We start from the raw sequence: 25,126 nt of genomic DNA, 5'->3' as shown, positions 1-25,126 counted from the left end.
ACAGAGGACTGCTTTTAATGAAACCAGAACAATGCCTCATTCCATGTGTGTCACAGTGAGGGACAGGTCTCACTCCGGAGCCTCACTGGTGCTCATCTTCACTGGGAGGTGTCCCCTGACTCCCACGGCTACCCTCCTGCAGCTCCCTGACTACCAGCTCTGCCTTTTCAAATCAGATTTCAGATGGGTCTCTTGTCAGCTTTGTTTTGATTAAATCTAAAAGTGCCCTTCAAAGGAGTACATTCGCGTAAATATAACTGATTTTCTTTAAAAAAAAAAAAAATTTGTAGTTGGGTGCCAGTGGCTCACGCCTGTAATCCTAACTACTCAGGAGGCTGAGATCTGAGGATCACAGTTCAAAGCCAGCCCAGACAGGAAAGTTCATGAGACTATTATCTCCAATTAACTACCAGAAAACCAGAAGTGGTGCTGTGGCTCAAGTAGTAGAGTGCTAGCCTTGAGCTGAAGAGTTCAGGGACAGTGGCTAGGCTCAGAGTTCAAACCCAACTGACCAAAAAAAATTTTTTTGAAAGCAAGGTTGTTCTGAGGATTAAATATTTTGAAAGGCTTAATGTGATACCTACATATAGTTTTTATTTGTAAAAGAAGTGGATATTAACCTGAAAACATAAACTTGAAAAAAGTTAAAAATAATATGGATCAAAGATGGGCAACAATAGCCCATGCTACTCAGGAAATCTGAGGATTGCAGCTAGAAGCCAGCCCAGGAAGGAAAGGTCATGATATCATCACCAACTGACTACCAAAAAATTGGATAGCTGGAAATGGAGCTGTGGCTCAAGTGGTAGAGTGCTAGCTTTAAGGAAAAGAGCTCAGGAACAGTGCTCAGTGCCTCCAACCCCCTAAGAAATAAATAAAAATTGAAAAAAAAAACGCCTGTGGGGTGTGTGTGTGTGTGCATGCGTGTGAAGATGCAGCCAGAGGCAGTTTTAAATACCACAGGAACAGGAAGTGATCAGTGCATGGACCACCACCACCCTCACTTCAAGGCAGCCCAGGGGCATGAACCGGAAGCCCAACAACAAGTCTACAGTGTGGACCACTGTCATCTTCACCTTACAGGAAGTCTAGGCATGGGACCCACAAGCGAGAGAGAAGTCAGCACCGCAGGGATCACTTCACAGCAGGCTAGCCTCGCCATCCACAAGCTCATCCTACGCCCTCCAGAAGAAAGACCTGTGGTCGTGGAACATGCTACGAATGCAGCACTGGGCCACACTGAGACTGAGCAGCAGCTTGAATCTGGACACTGTGAAAGGAAAGGGGTCCTGGCATAAACCAAGCTGCAGATCAGACACCTGGAGGCTGCAGCCCAGGAGAACACACTGATCGGATGAGGATAAAAACCTCGAATTTAGACACTGAGCAAAAAAGCAAAGCACACCTTAAAAGGGCTTTAGAGTCCATTTTAGAAAGTAGTGAATTGTGACTTTCTCTTCCTTTGAAAACAGGGTATTTCCAAAATGTGGGCATCAATGCGGGGTCCTGGTGGGGGGTGGGTAGAAGATGGGGCCATCGTCACACACCACCATCCCCTGAGCCGCAGCCCCCTTGGCCTGCCACACATCCCACTTGTGGGACTGCTGCCCCCCTGGCTCAGTGCAGTTTCGCAAGTGCAAGTCCTCCTTGGTGAAGCACAGCTCTATCTGGCCAATGGTTTGCACTTCTTCTCCCTGGAAAACAAAGGTAGACCTTTAGCATTCAGTCCTTGCACTGCCATCTCAGTTTCAACATCAGAACACTATGGAGCTGGCTTAAAGATGACAAAAGCAGTGGATGCAGACCTGAGACTCTGCAGCCTGGGAGCAGAGCTGACAAGCACAGGTGCAGCTGAAGCCATGCTGCTACGGGCAGCTGCGGGCTGAGGCTCGGGCCTAGGTGCCCAGTCACCCAGCCATTCACCCCGCCGGCCCGGCAGCCCTGTGTGAAGGGATGTGCTTTCAGCTTGGAAAATGATGAAGTACCTAGAAAGGTGCATGCAGACCAGACCACACACACTGCACCTGGCCGGATATGCAAAGAGAAAATAGTATACCAACTGATAAGAGAATATTATCCTTACTGGCTAAAAGAAGAAACTAATTATTCTATAAGTTAGATAATTGTAACTAAAATAATTAGGACTAGCATCATAAAACCGTGGAGACTTTTTAACTTAGAAATTTTAACCTCGTGATACACCTCTCTTCTTCCTCCACCCCTCCCCCCTGCTTTGCTTCCCTGGCAGTATGTTCTCCTTAGGGAGAACACACAAAAACCCATTCCAGCAGTGTCAAAGAACAATGCCCGTGCACACACACAACAGTCATGACCACATAAGTGTGCTTACACACATGTATGCACACACTCAGATGTGGCCACTTTTATACACAGCACATGTCCACATGTGTATGCACCCACATGCACAAACTCAGATCTGGTCACAGACATCTGTGCACACACTGTACATGCCTACACCTGCATACAGGTACAGACATGCACACAAATGCAACTGTCCTGAAAACTCCACAGTGAAGACAAACTGTTGAGAAAAGTAATTTTGTCTTCTTGATAAAGGTGATAAAATATGACACATATCCAACCTTTTCTGGCAGAAGGCACTGGATTTTAGGAACCACGCCATAGAATCTGGTAAGGGCATCTTTAAAATCTGAAATCTGATATTAAACAAAGGTGTATTAGTAAAGAACTTCAACAGGAAAACCTACCGTTCAGAGCTGAGGGCCACGTGGCTTTGAGAAACTGCACATAACATATGCTAGAATAATGCATGTGTGTGGCTGTAATCTGGTAAAGCTCTGTTGACAAAAACAGACAACCCACCAGGGCTGTGGGGGTGGATCAAGTGACAGATCACCTGCCTAGCAGGTGTGAGGCCCTGAGTTCAGACCTGAATATCCAAAATCCCAGACAACTTCATTTTATAGATACTTTCCCACCAAAAGATCTGACTGTGCTTAATATACTTTTATCATGAAAAAAAAAGTTTCTCGTGCCTACTATAACACTGAATATATTTTCAAATTCCTAATCCACCAGCTCTAAGAACCTGGAGCATACATGACTCAGCAGACTATGCATCTGTGCTTCCTTGATGTGCAAATGGAGACGAAACCCACATAATATCTACCAACAGTGGCGGCAGGGGTAATGTGGGTCACTGTAAAATCAGGAAGCTAGCACCCCGCTAGATGACCCAGTGACACACAGTAGAGGTAAAGGCAACACTTACATTATAGTAATTGATTGATGGCTTAATTCCAAATTTTAGGAGTACACTGAAAACAAACAAAAAAAAAACAGTTCTGTAATGGTCCATGTTCCTTTTCAAACATGGTATTTTTTAGTAAAAATTAAGATTTTTTTCCCCCTATGACTTCTGGCAATAAATCTGTCAACAAGACAGCAAACAATCACCTTTATGCAAGCCTTTGCCCATCCCAGCACACACACTACCACATAGACAGATACCTTCCAGAACCTGAACCCCAACAGCACCCCAGAGACCATACAAGGTGCAGAAGCCCCACCAGCCCCATCTACTGGCCACACCTGTGCTAAAAGATAGCCCAAGTCTGACTGTGGATTCTGAGATTCATCCTGAGGCCAACTATGTTAAATGACTATGTCCTTAAGTCTTTTCCTAAAGCACATCCAGGAGAAACCTACTGACTTCATTAACAAGCTTGCTACATTCTGGAGGAAAGATGAATCCCCCACCCACCATCCACAGGGATCCTCTGTAGCCCTGTCAACACCCCCGAGACCATTCTGGATTATAGCCCCACATGGGAAGCAAAGCCACAGCTTGCTCTCTGGCTACTCACCTGCTGCAGTACTTCTGGGATGAGCAGGAGGAGGTGGGAGCAAGACATAGGTGGTAGGCAGGAAGGGACCCTGGGTGGGCCCTCAAAGCCCCAGAAATGCCATTTCTACATGAATATGTCACACTGTCCCTATGCTATCAGTGCCAAACATGCATACAAGATTTTAACTTCTACAGAGGTTAAGTCACACAATAACATCTCAGATAAACTAGGTTACATAAAATATTGATATTAACCTATATTTTTGCTCTTCTCAGTGACATTACTGGGAAATACAGCATTAACATCTGTGGTTTCACTGTATTCTACTGGGTGGCATCCTCCTGGTATAGGTGAACACAGAAGTGAGGAGATGTCCCTAGCACAGATAGCAGCACTGCATCTTCTAGTGTTCATCCTAAGAGTGAAATCACTTTCTCTTTAACTCTAACTCTCTGGGCTTCCCAAGAGAATCCCCAAGAGTGAGGTCTCATGAAGACCTGCTCTCAGTAAAACTTCACATGGGGGCAGGACATGCTCTCAGTGAAGTCTCACAACCGCTTTTGAAGTGTTTGTTGTCTTGTTTTAGGAGAGGAAGTGATTCCAACACATTCCTCAATCCAGATGCACTGGGTCCTGGACCTGGTACTGGTTTCAAAGCTCCTAATATACACACTAAATATGGATTTTAAGAGCTGGAAGAGACTTCAAATTCTGAGGGCAACCTATCCTTTCATTTCACTTCAGAGAATTAGGATCTAAGATCTAAGCTGGCCAATTATACTAGTATGTGTCAGAACCAGGACTGAAGGGTGTGCTTAAAACCCTGTGCTCAGGCGCCACGTGGCTTCTGCCTGTAATACCGGCTACTTCGGAGGCTGAGATCTGAAGTTTGAATCCAGGCTGTGCAGTAAAGTCCAATAAATCACCCAAGCAGCTCAAAGTGGAGTGTAGCTCAAGTGGTACAGTGTAGCCTTGAGCAAAAAGCTCAGGGACAGTGCCCAGACCCTGAGTTCAAGTCCCAGAACCAGTGCGCACGCGTGTACACGTACGTACGTACGTGCGTGCGTGCGTACACACACACACACACACACACACACACACACACACACACACACACACACACACACACACACACACACACACACACACACACACACACACCTGTGTTCTGGCAGCTGCTAGTTTTAAACTCATTTGTAGGGTGCTCTCTGAGGTATTTCAGCCTCCCCAAAGGCACTCAGCCTCTTTTGTCCCACTGCTGATCTACCAATTCAAGTCCCAGCTGTTTTGGATCAAAATGACACAGAACATAATGTGCTTGAGGTGGTAAGACGTCATCTGGGCAGATGAAGCCGGGCAGATGTACACAGAAGCAATGGAGGTTTACTCATCTTTTAGCTTTGATTCATCCCTTTAAATGTGCTTTTGGAGCAAAGGCTCCTGGGATATTGTCATCTGAAGGAGAACTCTAACTAAAGCAGCTGTACAGTTAAAAGCAGCAATGCAAATGCTGTATAATCTGTCCCCCTTTTTCCTGCTTAAAAAAAGTAATCAACAGGCATTTGTTTCTCATACTTCTGGAGGCTAAAAGGCAGACCTGCATGAAGGCTGATCTGCATGAAGGCAGACCTGCATGAAGGCAGACCTGCATGAAGGCTGATCTGCATGAAGGCAGACCTGCATGAAGGCTGATCTGCATGAAGGCAGACCTGCATGAAGGCTGATCAGCATGAAGGCAGACCTGCATGAAGGCAGACCTGCATGAGGCAGACCTGCATGAAGGCTGATCTGCATGAAGGCTGATCTGCATGAAGGCTGATCTGCATGAAGGCTGAACTGCATGAAGGCAGACCTGCATGAAGGCTGATCAGCATGAAGGCAGACCTGCATGAAGGCAGACCTGCATGAAGGCAGACCTGCATGAGGCAGACCTGCATGAAGGCTGATCTGCATGAAGGCTGAACTGCATGAAGGCAGACCTGCATGAAGGCTGATCTGCATGAAGGCTGATCTGCATGAAGGCAGATCTGCATGAAGGCTGATCTGCATGAAGGCTGATCTGCATGAAGGCAGACCTGCATGAGGCAGACCTGCATGAAGGCAGACCTGCATGAAGGCAGACCTGCATGAAGGCTGATCAGCATGAAGGCAGACCTGCATGAAGGCAGACCTGCATGAGGCAGACCTGCATGAAGGCTGATCTGCATGAAGGCAGACCTGCATGAGGCAGACCTGCATGAAGGCTGATCAGCATGAAGGCTGATCTGCATGAAGGCAGACCTGCATGAGGCAGACCTGCATGAAGGCTGATCAGCATGAAGGCTGATCTGCATGAAGGCAGACCTGCATGAAGGCTGATCTGCATGAAGGCTGATCTGCATGAGGCAGATCTGCATGAGGCAGACCTGCATGAAGGCAGATCTGCATGAGGCAGACCTGCATGAGGCAGACCTGCATGAAGGCAGACCTGCATGAGGCAGACCTGCATGAAGGCTGATCTGCATGAAGGCAGACCTGCATGAGGCAGACCTGCATGAAGGCAGATCTGCATGAGGCAGACCTGCATGAAGGCTGATCTGCATGAAGGCAGATCTGCATGAGGCAGACCTGCATGAAGGCTGATCTGCATGAAGGCAGACCTGCATGAAGGCTGATCTGCATGAGGCAGACCTGCATGAAGGCTGATCTGCATGAAGGCAGATCTGCATGAAGGCTGATCTGCATGAAGGCTGATCTGCATGAAGGCAGACCTGCATGAGGCAGACCTGCATGAAGGCAGACCTGCATGAGGCAGACCTGCATGAAGGCTGATCTGCATGAAGGCTGATCTGCATGAAGGCAGACCTGCATGAGGCAGACCTGCATGAAGGCTGATCTGCATGAAGGCAGACCTGCATGAGGCAGACCTGCATGAAGGCTGATCTGCATGAAGGCTGATCTGCATGAGGCAGACCTGCATGAAGGCTGATCTGCATGAGGCAGACCTGCATGAAGGCTGATCTGCATGAAGGCTGATCTGCATGAAGGCTGATCTGCATGAAGGCAGACCTGCATGAGGCAGATCTGCATGAGGCAGACCTGCATGAGGCAGACCTGCATGAAGGCTGATCTGCATGAAGGCAGACCTGCATGAAGGCTGATCTGCATGAAGGCAGACCTGCATGAGGCTGATCTGCATGAGGCAGACCTGCATGAGGCAGACCTGCATGAAGGCTGATCTGCATGAAGGCAGACCTGAATGAAGGCTGATCTGCATGAAGGCTGAACTGCATGAAGGCAGACCTGCATGAGGCAGACCTGCATGAAGGTGATCTGCATGAAGGCTGATCTGCATGAAGGCTGATCTGCATGAGGCAGATCTGCATGAGGCAGACCTGCATGAAGGCTGATCTGCATGAAGGCAGACCTGCATGAGGCAGACCTGCATGAAGGCAGACCTGCATGAGGCAGACCTGCATGAAGGCTGATCTGCATGATGGCAGACCTGCATGAAGGCTGATCTGCATGAAGGCTGATCTGCATGAAGGCTGATCTGCATGAAGGCAGATCTGCATGAAGGCAGACCTGCATGAGGCAGACCTGCATGAAGGCTGATCTGCATGATGGCAGACCTGCATGAAGGCTGATCTGCATGAAGGCTGATCTGCATGAAGGCTGATCTGCATGAAGGCAGATCTGCATGAAGGCAGACCTGCATGAAGGCAGACCTGCATGAAGGCTGATCTGCATGAAGGCAGACCTGCATGAAGGCTGATCTGCATGAAGGCTGATCTGCATGAAGGCAGACCTGCATGAAGGCAGACCTGCATGAAGGCTGATCTGCATGAAGGCTGATCTGCATGAAGGCAGACCTGCATGAAGGCAGACCTGCATGAAGGCAGACCTGCATGAAGGCAGACCTGCATGAAGGCAGACCTGCATGAGGCAGACCTGCATGAAGGCTGATCTGCATGAAGGCCTGGCAGATCTGAGGACAGCCCACTTCTCACAGAGGGCACTTCTTGCTATCAGCTAGCTCTACAGTTCCCTGGGGTCTTCTTTCATAAGGCACTAATCCCATCCATAACCCTAGCCCTAACGCACCTTCTCAGACCTTCAACCTGGGGAAGGGTAGATTCCAGAAGCTTCCCTATCCAGCCTATCACAGGCCACCTTTGAAGCTGATGCTGTCCTCACTCTGCCTTGTCACATTTCTAAACCACCAGGTCACCAGCTTGTCACCAGTAGGACAATAAATATGCCTAGCACCCTCAGCACAACCTAAGTGTCCGGTGGGAGGGACAGGCTGGCCTAAGGTCTGGGCACCCAGACTCTGACCGTGAAGAAGCTAGACCACGGCCCTGGCAGGGCATGCCATCCTCACAAGTCCTCAGCTCTTGTGTGGTTAACAACATATCCCCCTTCCCAACACAGAGGTGAAGGCGAGTAGAAACAAGCCCACAAAGACTGCCTCACTCTAGAGCCTAAAGGCCCGCTCCCCTGTGTCCAGGAGGAGGTGAAGGCTTACGGTGTCCAATGTCTCTGGGGCAACGATCCTGTTAACATGGGGTCATTGTCAGAAGTGGCAGTGTGCCTGGTCAGCCTCTGTCTCCTTGGGGCCAACTCTGACAAGTCAGGCAGCTAAGTCCATACCTGCCTGTGGGGTTACAATCTGGAATAACTGCAAAAGTACTGGGGTGGGGTGGGGGGTGCTGGAGTCTTTCCCAGGAAGTGGACCGTCACCACCCTTTCAGGGTACCAGAGAAAACAGCCCCAAGGTCTAGAGTGAGGGATTCACCCACCTGTTGAGGTCGACCTGTTTGTACAAGTCCAGGCTCTTCCCAAAGTACTTCTTCTCAGAGTTGAGGGCATCCACCTCGGCGGCGCAGGTACCGTGCTTGTCCCACTCATGCTTCCTGTGGGGTTCACAAGGGTGCTCAGATGCACGTGCCTGGCACAGCTGCCACATGCACATGCCTTCCTTTCCTTATATGCAACCTAGGCAATTACATGCATCTCCCAGCTGAGACCAAGGCTCCAATAACACGTGACAGACCCCAAAGAGAACTCATCTCTACACTCACAGCTTGCTCAATTAACCAGTCAGTGCTGAGGAAAAAGAACACACCACTGTTCAGCCACCCACCAAGTCGCACTGTGGAGTGTGGTCTCCAGCAGAACTGGTGCCTGACAGCCAGGGAACTGCAGGGCAGTCAACCTGTCCCTTCTACAGGAGCCAAGGAAGGGCAAATGGCTCAGGAGGTCAGGTCTGCCTCGGCCACTGCCCATGTCCACCTCAACTAACCCCTCAGCTTGTAAATCCACCCTGGAGGACTGCAACACACAAGGCAGCCTGACTAAATACATGCAAAGAACAATTTATATTCCAGAGAATCTTGGCAACACATTACATTAAGGAAAGTGTCACTTTCCTTACATTCCAGTGCATTAGTGTCACGCTCCTCACTTGGTTTTCTCACAACTCTGCAAGAGGAAAACACCACTCACTGCCAGTCAAGAAATGGGAAAAATGAAGCGCTGAGCCGCTGAGTGACTACTTGCTGAAGGGCACAGCCAGGCTGTCCCAGAGCTGGAACCTGATTCTAAGATCAAGGCCCTCCCTATCCTACCCTGTGGTGATCTAATCAACTGCTAGGCAGAAAGCATACCCACCTGGAGTAGCCTACACCTTGTCAGTTCAGATGCAAGCTAGCCTTGTTAGCATGGAAAACAAAACACAAGTCAAGTTTGTTCAGCTTTGTCAGTGATTGATTCATCAAGTTTGAATTAATAGTCACACAACCATTTATAATGCACTTACATGTAACTATCTAAAACTACAATCTAAATGTGCATCACCTTACTGGTAAAATTCACCTCCTATACCTGTTTTAAATAAATGCATGGAGTAAAGGTAATATGTCACTCAGACCTAACTAAGAAAACAGGATTTGAACACAAGAAAGATCAAGACAGATGAATAGCTTTATGTAGAATAGTTTCTAGAGTGAACTACTTCCTAGCTCTCCATGTTCTATGGAACAGAAAATGGATATTCTTTCAAGCTAACATAGTGAAACCCAAACTATGAGTGACTTAGTATTGGCAAAACAAGAATACTGGAACCAAGTGTATAGGTCTACTGGGGAGAAGAATGAGTTACAGTTGCTAGGTCTGGGGCACATTGCAACTGGTGTCACACAGGGCTTTGAGTTCAAATCCCAGTAACATCCAAATGTCAACTTTTTTTTTTAATGCCAGTACTGGGACTTAAACTTAAGAGCTTCTCAGCAATTTGTTTGTAGCTGGTACACTTAAGCTATACTTACAGTTCCACCTTTTTATTGGTTAATAGCGATAAGAGTCTTTCAGATTTTGTGCCTTGTGGCTGGGCTGGCTTCACACCACAATCCTCAGAGCTCATCTCCTGAGAAGCTAGGATTATAGGTATAAGCCACTGGCACTCAGCTTAACGATTATTTTTGAAGCAAACAACTCAACAGATATTAGAGATATAATGTGTTAAAGCTACAGTTCAAAATACTTAGCCACATGTTACTTTCAATTGGATATTTTACCAATATAAAAAGAATTTCTAATTGCAAATGATTTAGGACAAAATATTTGAACTACAGTAATGCAGAAGTACAGTCATATAGTTACTACCCAGGGTGCTTTAGAGTGCTGCCATCTATATGCAGAGATGTCCTAACTAGCCCTCCAAGAAGAGTTGGGCACAAGGACAGATATCTTGGGACTCATCATCAAGGCAATGAGAGACACCTACTTTTCAGGAGTTACTCAGGCCCAAACACAATGCATGAAGCTAAACTGCCAAACTAAAATGACCCAAACCTGGTGGCTCATGCCTGTAAACCTCACCAGACCAGGCAGGAAAGTCTGTGACTCTTATCTCCAATTAGCCAACAAAAAGCCAGGAGTAGAACTGTGGCTCAAGCCTTGAGCAAAAATGTCCAGGCCTTGAGTTCAAGCCCAGGACTGGCACACACACAAAATATAAAGCACAACCATCATTGGTGGGTGCATAAAAGACTGTTCATACAGCTGAGCCTTAGAAGACAGTTCCCACTGCCTGTTTTCTGTGCCTCCCACACAGCTTTCATTTAATACTCTCTGAGGAAGCGCTACACACTTGTGCTTTAAATGTGTGATATGACTGCCAGAAACTTGCACTTACCAGAATTGGCTGCGATTGGAATGTGGATGAAGTACATCAGGCCAGTATATCTTCATGTCCCGCAAAAGATCCTGTGTTAAAAACAAAAGCCTCTGCAAGACCTAAGAAACCCAAAACCTGGAGGGCAAACAATAAACTAATACATAAAAAATTCAAGTTCTACTAACTGAGGCATGTGAAATTATTATACACGTATTCTGCAGAAAGTGCTCCAGATATATGTGAGAATGAGATTTAAGTGCACAAATTCATGTGAAAATACAAGCTCTCATAGGTGAGTGGCTAAACTAACTGTGATACATATAGACAGTGAAATCATGCTCAGAGATAAGCATGCCTGGGCAGGAAAGTCTGGGAGACTCTCATCTCCAATTACCCACTAGTAAAAGTTTAAGGACAGCACCCAAGTGAGTTCAAGCCCCAGGCCAGGCAAAGGGAGAGGTGTAAGAGAGGAAGGGGAGAGGGAGGAGATAGATATCAAGTCATGAAAACAAGGGAGGAAACATAAAAGCATGTTTATGAAAACTACATAATATACAATTCCAACTATCCAACATTTGAGAAAGGGCTGCCATGGGTCCTGGGAGGAAAGGGGAAGAAGGTAAACGTGGGCCTGGGATCATTAGAACAGTGAAATTGCTCCACCGGACACCTGTCCTTGAGTCTTGTCAAAACTCATAAATGTGTACCTCAGGCGTGGGTGCTAATTCAAGCTATAACTTCAGGTAGGTGTCAGAACTGGCTCATCAACTCTGATAAAATACAACACACTGAAGGAGGACATTAATAGGGAAAACAATGTGACACGCACAGGCACACACACTTGCAGAGCCTTGCAGAGAAGGCTTGAGCAGGCAGCCAGCACCTTCCTGCGGTTACGCTAATTCCAATTTCTATATGCCCATGTGCTCATCAGACCCCAAAAAAATCACCCATAAACTTAGAAGAACATTAGCCTCCTGTCTCCCACTCTCCCATGATGGTCCTCCTGTCAGTACACCAGTGCCTGGCCTCCCTGTCCTCTCTGGACACAGCCGTGCTGGGCCCCTTCACCGAAGTTATCCACCCAGGGTCTCACTGCTTTGCTTACCTGCCACCCCTCAATCTGGTATCAGCCATCTGGGCATGACTTACAGAGACAGTCAAACCAGGTCACTTCTGCGTGGGGCAAACACTGATCGTGCATTATGCAACAGAAGCAAACTAGCACTGTTCTGAGTAAGCTGGGGCATGGCTACCAAGACTGGCAGTCCCTCAAGGCAGAAGTCATTCAGCCAGCTTGTTATACACCCCTCCTCCCCAAGATTCATCAACTTTCCTTCTCCTGAATGACACTCTACAAGGACTTGCTGGTACACAGCAAGGAAAGCTGAGCCTGTGCAGGAAGGTTCCATATTCCTTTGTGAAGCATCTCAAACAAACAAACAAACACCACCTGTGCCACTCTTGTAAACTTGTAACTTAAACCTATAACTTAGTTCCTTGAGGATGGAAGGCAGGACTCAAGCACTAGGCAAGCACTATACCAAAGAGCTCCACCCTCAGCCTTCTCTACCACATTACTCTTTAACAGCGACTTTCATACTGGAAGGCCTCCTCATCTGTTCCTTGATCATATTCACTGTTTAGAAACACTTACCACCCATGGCTAGAAAGGTCAATGCCAGGGACCACGTGCTGACTCTCTGGACCCTCTCTAGAGATGTCCACCATGACACATGCACCAGATACTCACTTTCAGTACTGACTCAGGAGCCTTGGGTGCTGGGAACTATGGGGCTGGCTGTCTGCACAACCAAGACATATTTTGCCTCTCTGAGCTCACTGCCCACAGCTCACATGCTGGGCGTGGGCCCAGGCAGAAGAGGAGGAAAGTCTGTATTTTGCTTTTTTAGTCTATGGGATTATTTTAACTATCAGTAATTACTAAAAAGGCCACAAGGGCTCAATTAAAATGAGTATATTCGTGACCCTGATGTTTTAAGCATGACTTTGAATATATACTTATGAGAAGAATTACTGTATAACACTCTTTTGCAGTAGAAATACAACTAAAAGTTAGTACCTTAATTTCATCCAAATTAAAGTGCCATGATCGATTACATTCTTCTCCTTTATCAGGCCTTGAGATATAAAAACATTAGTTTGGGTTAGGAGGGCTTTTATAAGACATTATATTTTCATTAAAATCTGTAGCAAACAAAAAGGAAGTCCTAACTGAGAATTAATTTTCCCACACAAAACGTTTAACAAAGAATGCTTAGACACAAACACACAGAGTTTCTTTTGAAGAGGAAAGAAATGGGGTTCAGAATGTTCTGTCCAGTTTTTTAGTAGAAGTACAACAAATTGCCCAGTAGGGGGAACTCTGAAGCCAACCCAGCCTCAGCACTTGATAGCAGCCTAGGAATTGTCTGACCCTACTCCAAAATGCTTTGCCTCACTAAATGCTGTAACCATGCAGAGCAATAATATGCACAGCTGACATGCTCACAAAGTGCCTGACCCACAACAAGGTCAACTAGTATGACCTGGTTTTATTTTTCGGTATAAAATATGTTCTCACAGTCTTTGCTTCTGAATTTTATTCTGCCTTTCCAAGTTTGACTCTGGACACATCAGCTCTCATTTCTCAGAGCTGCTCAGCTCAGAGGGCGCCACACTGACCCTAAGACCTCTCAGAGCCCCACTGACCAGGATGCTGAGGCCTGGCAAGTGGATTTGAGACCACCCAGTGGCTGACACTGCACCCTGGAAGGTCAGAGAAGCTGTGTAGATTCTCATTCCAGCCTCAGAAATGAAATGCCATCAAGAGCAGACACAGCCAGGACACAGGAAGGCAGCAGAGCCAGTGAGCCAAAAGTTAAGAGAGAAAAGGGCACCAAGGTTGACACCTAAGAAGCCTGAGGAAAAGTGGAACTGGAAGCGAGTTACCCAGACTCCAGAAGGAAGGGTCCCAAGAAACATAGGTACCAAAGGAGCCAAGAGGACCCCTCTTCCCATAAGAGAGCCTTCCAGGGAACAAATTAACAGGCAGAATTCAATACCACAAGCACATGCACAACACCACACACCACATGCACAAAGAAAAACTACCTAGTGAGAATGCGGATAAAACTAGCAAAACAAAGTTAGCCCCCTACACAGAAACAGGCATCACTATATACTGATAATGTATCATATATGTAAATGAGATTGTTTTATCCAAGTAGAATTAAACAACAAAATTACGGTTATACTAGAATGACTCAAGATATTTCTAAATAAAGATCATGTCTACTGAACAAACTCCTATCAAAAACAATAAGTATACTTATTAAGACTAGACTCAAGCTGGAATTTCAAGTCGGCTGGCTACTCCTGACTTTTAATGAGGCTTTATGGCCTTAGATGCTTGCCATAGTCCATGGATCGTCCAGTAATCCAGAGAGTCTTGACAGCTGTTACCTTCCTAGGAGAAAAGACACAAAGAAGATGGTTCGTTGTTTAAATACACTTAGCAATTCTGTATTCTTTCATAGACTAACTAGACATTGGTACACTAATACAATAAGGTAATGTGGTATTGGTAGCAATATCTGCAATGTGTTCATGAGTAAACTACATCAGGGCTAGATGTTCTAGGCTTGTCCTCTAACAGTGTAGCTGAGGGAACCAAGTAACTACAAAGGCTGATACCAGTACAATCAAACTTGTTCCACTATTAGGTCCAAATCTATCTGTGACATAATCAGTACTGAAAACTTGAAGCCAACCAACACAATGAAGTAAAAATCAGAGGAGTACAGCCTTGCCCTCCACTAAGGAAGACAAAGTCAAGATAAAAATCTCAGTATAGCAAAGACCTACAAATGATTTAGCTAAGAGCCACTCCACCCCCATCCCCACCCTGTGACTGAGCAAAGGAAGCCCAGAACTTGGAGCCTGGCTGGCTGACAGGCCTCATGCTCTGCCTTCCCCAGCTTTGTCCCCTCTGCATGGCTTCTCAGGGGAGGAAGTTTCATGGCTGACTAGGGATGACCAAGGGCCTGGTTCAGGTGCCAGATGCCAGGTGAGAGCTGCCTGCTACTGGGCAACTGAGTGCAGGAATGGAGTGACAGAGGCCACCTTCTTTCCCTCCACCAGCACCACAATTCCTTGCCTAAGGAAACCCCATTTCCTTCATCTTGCACAGCCCCTAAGATCAAAGACAGCACAGAATGTGGGTGTTTGCTCAGCTTCTTGTCCAGGTTTCTGTGCCTGCCTTGACAGGAGTAACCCAGTCAAGGGTCAGCAAACACTATGGCTCTGAGGGACTGTACCACGCACTGAGGACATGTACAGACCATGACAAGTGTGTTCCTACACCTATCATGCATATCTTACAGACAAGAGCCCACAGGCAGCTTCTAGTGCCAGAGGAAGGCAGGCTGAACATCTTCCCCATCGTCACCTTGTTTGAAATTTCTTCAACTCACTAATTTTGTTAAAACCCCACTTCTAAAGCCTCAAGGCAAGGCAGCTGCCTGCACAGCCACATTTACCAGTGGACAGACCTACATTTCTCACCCAGGCCAGGCCAAGCCAGCCTGGTCCTGAGCCTCAGTTCTTCCTCTGTACACGGGTCCTCTGGCTGGAGCCAAGGACTTCACTATTCCTCAGTTCCCAGGACACCAACCAGATTCCCAGCCAACTTATGAGTTCATGCCCCATACTTTCATTCCACTCACTCCATGTAGGAACAGTAGAAGAGAAAAAGAGACAGCAAGTTTGGAAAATTGAAACCATAGTGTTTAGTCTAATAGTGGAGATAATGTTACAGAGCAGTTTCCAGGTCAAGAGTAGGATTAGAGCTAGGTGCCTGTAATCTTAGCTACTCAGGAGGCTGAGATCTGAGAATCACAGTTCAAAGCCATCCCAGGCAGGAAAGTCCATGAGCCTCTTATCTTCACTTAACCACCAAAAAGCCAGAAGCCAAGCTATAGCTCAAGTAGTAGAGTGCTGGGCTGGGAAGGTGGCTCAGTGGTAGAGTGCTTGCTTGCATGCATGAGGCCCTGGGTTCAATTCCTCAGCACCACATAAGCAGAAAAAGCTGGAAGTGGTGCTTGGCTCCAGTGGTAGAGCACTAGCCTTGAGCTGAAGAGCTGAGGGACAGCACCCAGGCCCAGAGTTCAGGCCCCATGACTGGCAAAAAAAAAAAAAAAAGAAAAAAAGAAAAAGAAACAAAACAAGTAGTAGAGTGCTAGCTTTATGCAAAAAAGCTCAGGGACCAGGCCCTGAGTTCAAGCCCCAGGACCAGCACTGCAGAGTAGGACTAGGCTGGGCAATGGTGGCTTAGGCCTATAATCCTAGCTACTCACGAGGCTGAGATCTGAGGATGATAATTTAAAGCAAGGGAAGGGAAATCTGTGAGACTTATCTCCAATTAACAGCAAAAAGCAGGCAGTGGAGAGAAAGAAACAGGTGACATAGTCCAAAAAGAAATGTACTCATTACCTGACTTATGTAACTGTGGCCCCTCTGTACATCACCTTTAAAATAACAATTTTTAAAAGTTGTTTTTTTTTTTAAGCTGGAAGTGGAGCTGTGGCTCCAGCAGTAGAGCTTTAGCCTTAAGCAAAAAAGTCAGGCAATGAGCACAAGTCCCCAAGTTCAAGCAAAATAAAGGGCAGGAAACAACCAAGTAACACCCTCAGTGAGTTACACCCTCAAGTACCAGCTACCAACCCCCCTATCACCTCCTCTTCCCAGCTACTGCCCTCTACCCTGTGGCATTAAGAGACCTTAACAATTTAAAACTCTCAAGCCAAAATTTCAGAAACACTACTGATAAACCTAGTTCCAGCTTGAGGTAATTGTGCAGTAAATGTCAGGAATGTCTTTCAAACTGCTAATGAGAAGGATGAGCCAGAGCAGAGACTGGGAGTGGGCACCCGGCTGGCACTGCTCCTACAGGCAGAGCCTCAGCAAACGCACTGTAGAAGAAATGGCTGAGACAAGATAGAACCACAGACAGAGAGAAGCCACTCTCAAGTGGGGGTGTGATCAGCATCATGCAGAGCAGGCAGGAGACAGGCAACTGTAGTCCACTCCCTCCCATTCCTGGGAGACAAATAAGACACTCAGCGTGGAGAGAGTCAGGCCTATTTGTGTCTCACTGGGCTTCACGGGATCATAGACAAGGTAAGACAGAAGAACTCACCTTGCACACTGTTGGAGGCCAATGCTGAGTCAAAATGAGTTTTTTCCACTCATGGTTGCCACTATTAAAAGACAAAAGCATGTTTTTCAGGACTATTTGTAAGTACAAGACTGAATTTCTTTAAAGAAAAAAAAATCAGCCCAGCACTAATGGCTCACACTTGTAACCCTACTCCAGAGACCAAGATCTGAGGATCCAAGTTTAAAGTCAGCTTGCGAATAACAAAGAAGTCCATCAGACTTTTACCTCCACTTAAGCAGCAAAAAGCTGGAACTGGAGGTATGGATCAAGTGACAGCACCAGCCTTAAGTGAGAAAGCCAAGAAAGAGTACAATGCCTGAGTCCAAAAAAGAAAAACTGTGATTGATCCATCCACTGGACAATGAGTGTGTGGGACTAGGCTATCACCAGGAACAAATTCCCAGTTCCCAAAGTAACATTCCAAGAGGAGGGAATGAACACTGGATCATGAAAGGTAGTACAGGTTGAAAATACTGACAAGAGTACAGCCAGGAGGAGCCCTGCTGAAGGCAGGTGAACTACTACATGCCGTTCTCCTAAGGACATTCAGCAATTGAGGAATACAGACTCATGCCCCCTTAGCTATATCTGATCCCACAAGGTCCTGAAAAGTGGGCTCTAGTAATCCACATAGCAACAAAACATGACCTGAACTAGCTAGCATAAAGCTACTGGAACCATCACTGTTGGCTTTTTGGTCAGCAATCAGCTGTTCTGCAGAATTCGTGACATGTGCTACTTCAGAAACTACAGGGGTGGGGGGGTGGGGAGAGGATTGGGTGGGAGAGGAGGCTTAGAAGGAATGGGAAGGGGAAACAAAGGAGGAGGCTTACAATGCTTGATAAGAAATGTACTCATTATCTTGCCCATGTAATTGTAACCCCTCTGTACAGTTTTTTCACAATAAAAAAAAAAGAAAAAAAAAAAAAAAAGAAACTACATGGGTGGTTACGAGCACAGCCAGGGCACTGGTCCTGGAACATCAGACATGCCCGTGCATGTCACTGTATTACCTGAACACAGCTCCTCCATCAAAGAGACAAGTCACAGTGAACTGCTCACAGCTCCTTTGCAGGAGGCCTCCTGTGGGTAGAATGTGTCCTCCCCCTGAGGTTTACTTGGTGGGGCCTGGTCCAGTGGCAGTTGGCCCCTTAAAGAGGTGGGGGCTAATGGAGGCCCTTTGTTAACTGGGGCACACCTTCTGGAAGGATTCAATGTTTTGCTTGTGACCTGGCAAGCTCTCCAGGGGACAGTTTTCGTAAAACAGCCTTTCAGTCTCTGGCTTCCTGACTAGTCACTTCTAGTGACTTCTCTGCTTCATGCCCCTACCAAGGTGCCGTGAGGTCCTCACCAGAGCTGAGCTCTGCTGGTGTCATGCCAGAGGACCTCCAGAACTGAAAGCTACATAAACCTCTTCCCTTGCTAAGCAGCTGGTCCCAGGTACTTCCCTACAGTAACAACAGCAACAACACACACACACCCACACAAAGGCCTCTAACCACATCACACACAGCGACATCAGAGTACAAAGCACAGCTGGCAAAAATAATATATATAAATGGACAAAGTCAGCAGTCCAACTGACAGTTAACTCAGAATACATTAAACTTTGGAAGTGATGATTTGGAGTAAACTAGATCATGCTACATATTGCTTTAAGAAATAACTGAATACTGGTAAGTATAGATTTAACAGTCAAGAAGCCAAGTCCTGGTGCCATGGCTGTACCTGTAATTCCAACTACTTAGAAGGTGACTATTAGGAGGAGGACGATTTGAGGCCAGCCCAGGAAAAAAAATTAGTGACACCCCGTCTCAACAAAAAGGCTGGGCATGGTGGTTTCTCACCCCAGCTACACAGGTGCATGCAGACAACTGAGGTGCAGGCAAAGCCGCCCCCTGGACTTTACCTGACAAGTGAAGCAGAGAACAGCGCCTGCCAGGCAGGCACAGCCCGCGCTCAAGCCGCAGTGCCCCGCGCAAACACCAAACGGCGAGAGCAGCTCTGAAAATCAGACTGGTCTGAACTGAGAGACAAGCTCTCCGGGTAAGAAGAGCGAAACGCCAATATATGCAAATCAATTAATATTATTCATCACATCAACAGGAGCAAGAATAAGAACCACATGGTTATCTCAATAGATGCAGAAAAAGCATTTGACAAGATCCAACACCCCTTTATGATGAAGGTTCTGGAAAAATTAGGAATCCATGGAACATTCCTCAATACAATAAAGGCTGTATATGACAAACCTACAGCCAGCATTATACTCAATGGTGAAAAACTAAAGCCATTTCCTCTTAACTCAGGAACAAGACAAGGATGCCCACTCTCTCCACTTCTCTTCAATCTAGTATTAGAATGCCTAGCTACAGCAATAAGACAAGATGCAGACATAAAGGGGATCCAAATAGGGAAAGAAGAAATAAAACTCTCCCTCTTTGCAGATGACATGATCTTGTATTTAAAGAATCCCATAGACTCCACTCCCAAATTACTCAAGCTGATTCAAAACTTTGGCAAAGTAGCAGGTTATAAAATTAACCCCCAAAAATCAATGGCTTTTCTACATGCCAACAATGAGAAAAGTGTGGCTGAAATTAGGAAAGCAACTCCATTTGTAATAGCCCCACAAAAAATAAAATACCTAGGAATTAACTTAACCAAAGAAGTGAAGGACCTCTATGATGAAAACTTTAAAATCTTGAAAAAGGAAATCAACACAGAACTTAAAAAATGGCAAAACCTCCCATGCTCCTGGATTGGCAAGATTAACATCGTGAAAATGGCAATACTTCCCAAGGCTATCTACAAATTCAACGCGATACCTATCAAAATTCCACCCTCATTCTTCAAGGAAATAGAGGAGGCAATCCAAAAATTCATATGGAACAATAAAAGACCCCGAATAGCAAAAACGCTCCTCAACGGAAAGAACACTGCTGGAGGAATATCAATACCAAATTTCAAACTCTACTATAAAGCCATAGTAATCAAAACAGCTTGGTATTGGCATAAGAACAGACCTCAGGACCAATGGAATAGAATTGAAAACCCAGAAATGAACCTACAGACCTATAGCCATCTAATCTTCGATAAGGAAGCTAAAACAATAGAATGGAAGAAAGACAGCCTCTTCAGTAAATGGTGCTGGCAAAATTGGTTAACTACATGTAGAAAACTAAAGCTAGATCCTTATATATCACCCTGCACCAGAATCAACTCCAAATGGATCAAAGACCTTGAACTCAAAGCAGACACTCTGAAAACATTACAGGATGGAATAGGAGAAACCCTAGGTCTCCTTGGCTCAGGTCGAAATTTTCTGAATAGAGACCCGGAAGCACAACAAATCAAAGAAAGGTTGGACAAATGGGATTGCATAAGATTGCAGAGCTTCTGCAGGGCAAATGACATAGCTGGCAAGATCAATAGAAAGCCCACCGATTGGGAGAAGATCTTTACTAGCCATACAACGGACAAGGGTCTCATATCTAAAATATACTTGGAACTCAAAAAATTAAACCACCCAACAACAAATCCTCAAAGAAACAACTGCCCAATAAATAAGTGGGCGAAAGACTTAAAGAGAAGCTTCTCTGAAGAAGAAAGAAGGATGGCCAATAGACACATGAAGAAATGTTCAACATCCCTAGCCATAAAAGAAATGCAAATCAAAACAACATTGAGATATCACCTCACTCCAGTTAGAACAGCAAAAATCAAGAACTCTAACAACAACAGATGCTGGAGGGGATGTGGACAGAAAGGAACCTTACTTCATTGTTGGTGGGAATGTAAACTTGTTCAACCACTTTGGAAAGCAGTATGGAGGTTCCTCAAAAGACTTCACATAGATCTCCCCTATGATCCAGCAATCCCACTTTTGGGCATTTACCCAAATGTTTACAAACAAGACCACACTAAAGCTACCAGCACAACTATGTTTATTGCAGCATTATTTACCATAGCTAAGACATGGAACCAACCCAGATGCCCCTCAGTAGATGAATGGATCAAGAAAATGTGGTATATATACACAATGGAATTCTATGCCTCCATCAGAAAGAATGACATTGCCCCATTTGTTAGGAAATGGAAAGGTTTGGAAAAAATTATATTAAGTGAAGTAAGCCAGGCCCAAAGAAGCATAGGTCCTATGGTTTCCCTTATTTGCAATATCTAGTATAGGTATGAGTCAAGCGGAAAAGGTCAGATAATGTGATGTCAGGAAAATGAACCCTTAAATATGTATTTTAATGTTTTCGTTTCTTTCATGCATGTGTTTCTAACGCATTTATAAGATTATTTCTTTGTTGCTTTGTATGTCCCTCCCCCACAGTGTAACCCCTGCTTTCACTATATTTGATGTCAGTATAACATGTGGAGGAGATGGGGACAAACAAGTCGTTTAAGGATTCAGGTGGACCTGTTGCAACAATGAGAAGTACAAAATGTCATGTCAAAACCAGCTTTACAATGTCGGTGTGGGGGGGGAGGGGGGTATAATTGGGTGGGGGGAGGGGGGAGGCGGGGAAGGGATGTGAAGGGTAAACAAAGGAGGAGGCTGCAATGCTTGGTAAGAAATGTATGCATTATCCTGCCCATGTAATTGTAGCCCCTCTGTACAGTATGTTCTCAAATAAAATAAAATACAATTTAAAAAAAAAAAAAAAGAAGAGCGAAACGCGGGCTGCCCTGTGGGGCTTGGCCGTCCCTGACCTCGGGCGGGCTCCCGGGGGCTCCCGGGGCCGGCAGAGCGGTCTGTGAGGCCGGCCCGGCCCGGGAAACGTCCCCGCGGCCTCCAGCGGCGCCTGAGCCAGGCCGGCTGCGGAGGGGGCGCCGCCCGGGCCGCCGTCCCGTCGCCTCCCTCCAGGAAAGGGCGAGCCCTCCTGGGTCCTGGAACCCGCTCTGCCCGGCCGGTGCCGTGACGGCGGCGGTTCCCGGTTCCCGTGCCCCGTCCCCGGAGGCCCCCGGTTCCCATGTCCCGGCCCCGGAGGCTCCCGGTTCCCGTGTCCCGGCCCCGGAGGCTCCCGGTTCCCGTGTCCCGGCCCCGGAGGCCCCCGGTTCCCGTGCCCCGTCCCCGGAGGCTCCCGGTTCCCGTGTCCCGTCCCCGGAGGCTCCCGGTTCCCGTGTCCCGTCCCCGGAGGCCCCCGGTTCCCGTGCCCCGTCCCCGGAGGCTCCCGGTTCCCGTGTCCCGGCCCCGTGTCCCGGTCCCGGTTGCCGTGCCCGGGCCCGGCCGCCTCTGCAGGGCGGGGCCTCCCCTGAAGAAAAGAAAAGCAGAAGAATACACCCGCAGCGTCGCGGCCGCGCCTCGGGGCCCGGGCGCGTCGGGGCGTCCGCAGCCGTGCTCGGACGCGGGCCGGCGCCCGCCGCGCTTTCCGACCGACCACCGCCCCGGAGGCAGCGAGGAACTGCGGCGTCCTGCAGCCTAGGCCCCGGCCCGCGCTCCCCTCCGCCGCCCCGGCCCCGGCCCCGGCCCCGGCCCCGGCCCCGGCCCGCGCTCCCCTCCGCCGCCCCGGCCCGCGCTCCCCTCCGCCGCCCTGGCCCCGGCCCCGGCCCGCGCTCCCCTCCGCCGCCCCGGCCCGCGCTCCCCTCCGCCGCCCCGGCCCCGGCCCGCGCTCCCCTCCGCCGCCCTGGCCCCGGCCCCGGCCCCGGCCCGCGCTCCCCTCCGCCGCCCCGGCCCCGGCCCGCGCTCCCCTCCGCCGCCCCGGCCCCGGCCCCGGCCCCGGCCCGCGCTCCCCTCCGCCGCCCTGGCCCCGGCCCCGGCCCGCGCTCCCCTCCGCCGCCCCGGCCCCGGCCCGCGCTCCCCTCCGCCGCCCTGGCCCCGGCCCCGGCCCGCGCTCCCCTCCGCCGCCCCGGCCCCGGCCCCGGCCCGCGCTCCCCTCCGCCGCCCCGGCCCCGGCCCGCGCTCCCCTCCGCCGCCCTGGCCCCGGCCCCGGCCCGCGCTCCCCTCCGCCGCCCCGGCCCCGGCCCGCGCTCCCCTCCGCCGCCCTGGCCCCGGCCCCGGCCCGCGCTCCCCTCCGCCGCCCCGGCCCCGGCCCGCGCTCCCCTCCGCCGCCCTGGCCCCGGCCCCGGCCCCGGCCCGCGCTCACCTCCACAGCGGGCCCGCGCCGCACAGGCAGCACAGCGCCAGCCCCCAGCACAGCGCCGGGCCCCAGCCCCGGAGCGCGCCGCGCGGCGGGGGCGCCATGGCAGCCGGACGAAGCTCTCACGGCTCTCTCCCTGAAGGCTCCCACAGCCGCCCAACCCCGGACCCGAGCGTCCGCCTCAGCCGACCCCGCGGCCGGCGCGCCAGGCGACCGAGGCTGCGTACCGCTCCCTCCACCACTTCCGCTCGCCTAGCGGAGCACCGAGTACCGCAGCCAGAGGACACGCCCCCGACACCGCCCCATCCCACGCGAAGAACCCGCCCCATGCCCATACACCACGCCCCCAAGGCCGACGCCACGCCCCATCCACGCGAAGAAGCCGCCCCATGCCCATACACCACGCCCCCAAGGCCGACGCCACGCCCCATCCACGCGAAGAAGTCGCCCCATGCCCATACACCACGCCCCCAAGGCCGACGCCACGCCCCAGTCCCGCAGGAAGGACTTGTTCCCTGTCCAGACGCCACGCCTCAATATCCCGGCGCCACGCCTTCTGGCCGGACGGACACGCCCCGAAGCCACGCCCCCTGTCCACCTGACAGACAGGTCCCGGCCCCGAGGGCCCGTCCCACGCCGTCGCCGCCCCGCGGCCATTTTCCCCGGCTCCAGGGGCGGCTGGTCGGCCGGGTTGGCCCCGTGGGTCCGCCGCGCGCGGAGCTCGCCTTCTCGAGGTCACCTCCGCCCGCCCCGCGTCCCGGGACGCTGGTCCCCTCTTCCCGCCTGCGGCCAGGCTGGCCTGGGACCGCACCGCCGCGGCAGCGCCGCGTCCCTGGGCCCGGGTCGGTCCGGCCCGGGGCCTCGGCGGGTCCGGGACCAGCGCCCGCGGGCCTCCCGGCCGCGGGTCGGCCCTGCCCGCAGCTCGGCCGCTGGGTGCTGGCCTCCCAGGGCCAGCTTTGAGGCTCTCCCTGAGAAACTCAGTGCCACAGGAACAGGCTGGGAAGGCGGCTCGTGGGGGAGCGCTCCTGAGGCCCTGGGTTCGATTCCCCGGCACCACATTCACAGAAAAAGCCGGCAGTGGTGCCGTGGCTCAAGTGGTAGAGCGCCAGCCTTGAGCAAAAGCAGCTCAGGGACAGCGCCCAGGCCCTGGGGTCAAGCCCCAGGACTGGCACAAAAGTGTTTTGGGTCTGGGAATGTGGCTCGGTGGTAGAGTGCTTGCCTGGGGTGCGTTATCTGCTTATGTGGCACGGGAAGGAGGCTTGTGACCTAGAAGTACCCTCTCCTTTAAAATGGTAAAAACCTGGCCACTCTGTAAATCCCTGAGAAAAGTGCCAACACTCACCCTCCCTCGCTCTAAGTTTGGAGCCCAGAGACAGCTCCCTGTTCTAGAATACTAAGCAACAACCTCTTGGCTACCCAGAACATTGGCTGCGCGTTAGGAGCTGGTAGCCTAGCTGACCAGTCCACCCCACCCCACTGGAAAACATGAAGGCCGCTGATAAGAGGCACCCTTTTGACCACTCCCATTTCGAGGGGGCAGAACACGTTTCTCCCCCACATCCCCCCCCACTTGATCCTGTGAGACTAAAATAAAGCCGTGCCACAACGTGCATTTTATGAGACTCCTTTGGCGAGACACCTTGACATCTGTGTGTGGATCTCAGGGGTCTGTGATTTTGTGAGGAAACTAGGAAGCTGAAGGAGGGGGCAATGGGAGAGGGGGGATAGGAAGACCAGGGTTGGGGCGACTTCCTGAGGCCATGAATCACAGAAACTGCACCTGTAGCTGGCTTTTCCGGAGAGGTCAGCTCCCCAACCCGGGGTGAGC

General features: G+C 49.6%; 2 protein-coding genes across 2 annotated transcripts; one reads left to right on the top strand and one right to left on the bottom strand.

Moving 5' to 3' along the window:
- Rnaset2 (ribonuclease T2) lies at nucleotides 1-23,555 on the bottom strand. Its single transcript, XM_070010370.1, has 9 exons — nucleotides 23,305-23,555; nucleotides 17,189-17,249; nucleotides 14,406-14,458; nucleotides 13,073-13,130; nucleotides 11,008-11,078; nucleotides 8,612-8,725; nucleotides 3,254-3,299; nucleotides 2,604-2,678; nucleotides 1-1,694 (listed from the first exon to the last, which is right to left on the bottom strand). The coding sequence occupies exons 1-9, from the start codon at nucleotides 23,400-23,402 to the stop codon at nucleotides 1,494-1,496; spliced, it is 777 nt and encodes a 258-aa protein (XP_069866471.1). The 5' UTR covers nucleotides 23,403-23,555; the 3' UTR covers nucleotides 1-1,493.
- LOC138819343 (uncharacterized) lies at nucleotides 23,401-24,258 on the top strand. Its single transcript, XM_070010800.1, has one exon. The coding sequence runs from the start codon at nucleotides 23,401-23,403 to the stop codon at nucleotides 24,256-24,258; it is 858 nt and encodes a 285-aa protein (XP_069866901.1).
- Nucleotides 24,259-25,126: the final 868 nt, after the last annotated feature.

Source organism: Dipodomys merriami, unplaced genomic scaffold, assembly GCF_024711535.1.
Source record: "Dipodomys merriami isolate MVZ:Mamm:240054 unplaced genomic scaffold, mDipMer1.0.p SCAF_8, whole genome shotgun sequence".
Taxonomy (NCBI): Eukaryota; Metazoa; Chordata; class Mammalia; order Rodentia; family Heteromyidae; genus Dipodomys; species Dipodomys merriami.
Note: the sequence above shows the minus strand (reverse complement) of the source record. Positions and strands in the feature narration are given on the sequence as shown.

What these genes read in the sequence shown, in the direction of transcription:
- LOC138819343 (XM_070010800.1), top strand. Translation starts at nt 23,401, where the DNA reads ATGGCAGCCGGACGAAGCTCTCACGGCTCTCTCCCTGAAGGCTCCCAC.
- Rnaset2 (XM_070010370.1), bottom strand. Translation starts at nt 23,402, where the DNA reads ATGGCGCCCCCGCCGCGCGGCGCGCTCCGGGGCTGGGGCCCGGCGCTG. An exon ending in AAACAGGTCGACCTCAACAG is followed by an intron (nt 3,300 to 8,611) that starts GTGGGTGAATCC and finishes GTTTGTTTTCAG; the next exon opens with TGTACTCCTAAAATTTGGAA. An exon ending in AGTGCCTTCTGCCAGAAAAG is followed by an intron (nt 1,695 to 2,603) that starts GTTGGATATGTG and finishes TTTGTTTTCCAG; the next exon opens with GGAGAAGAAGTGCAAACCAT.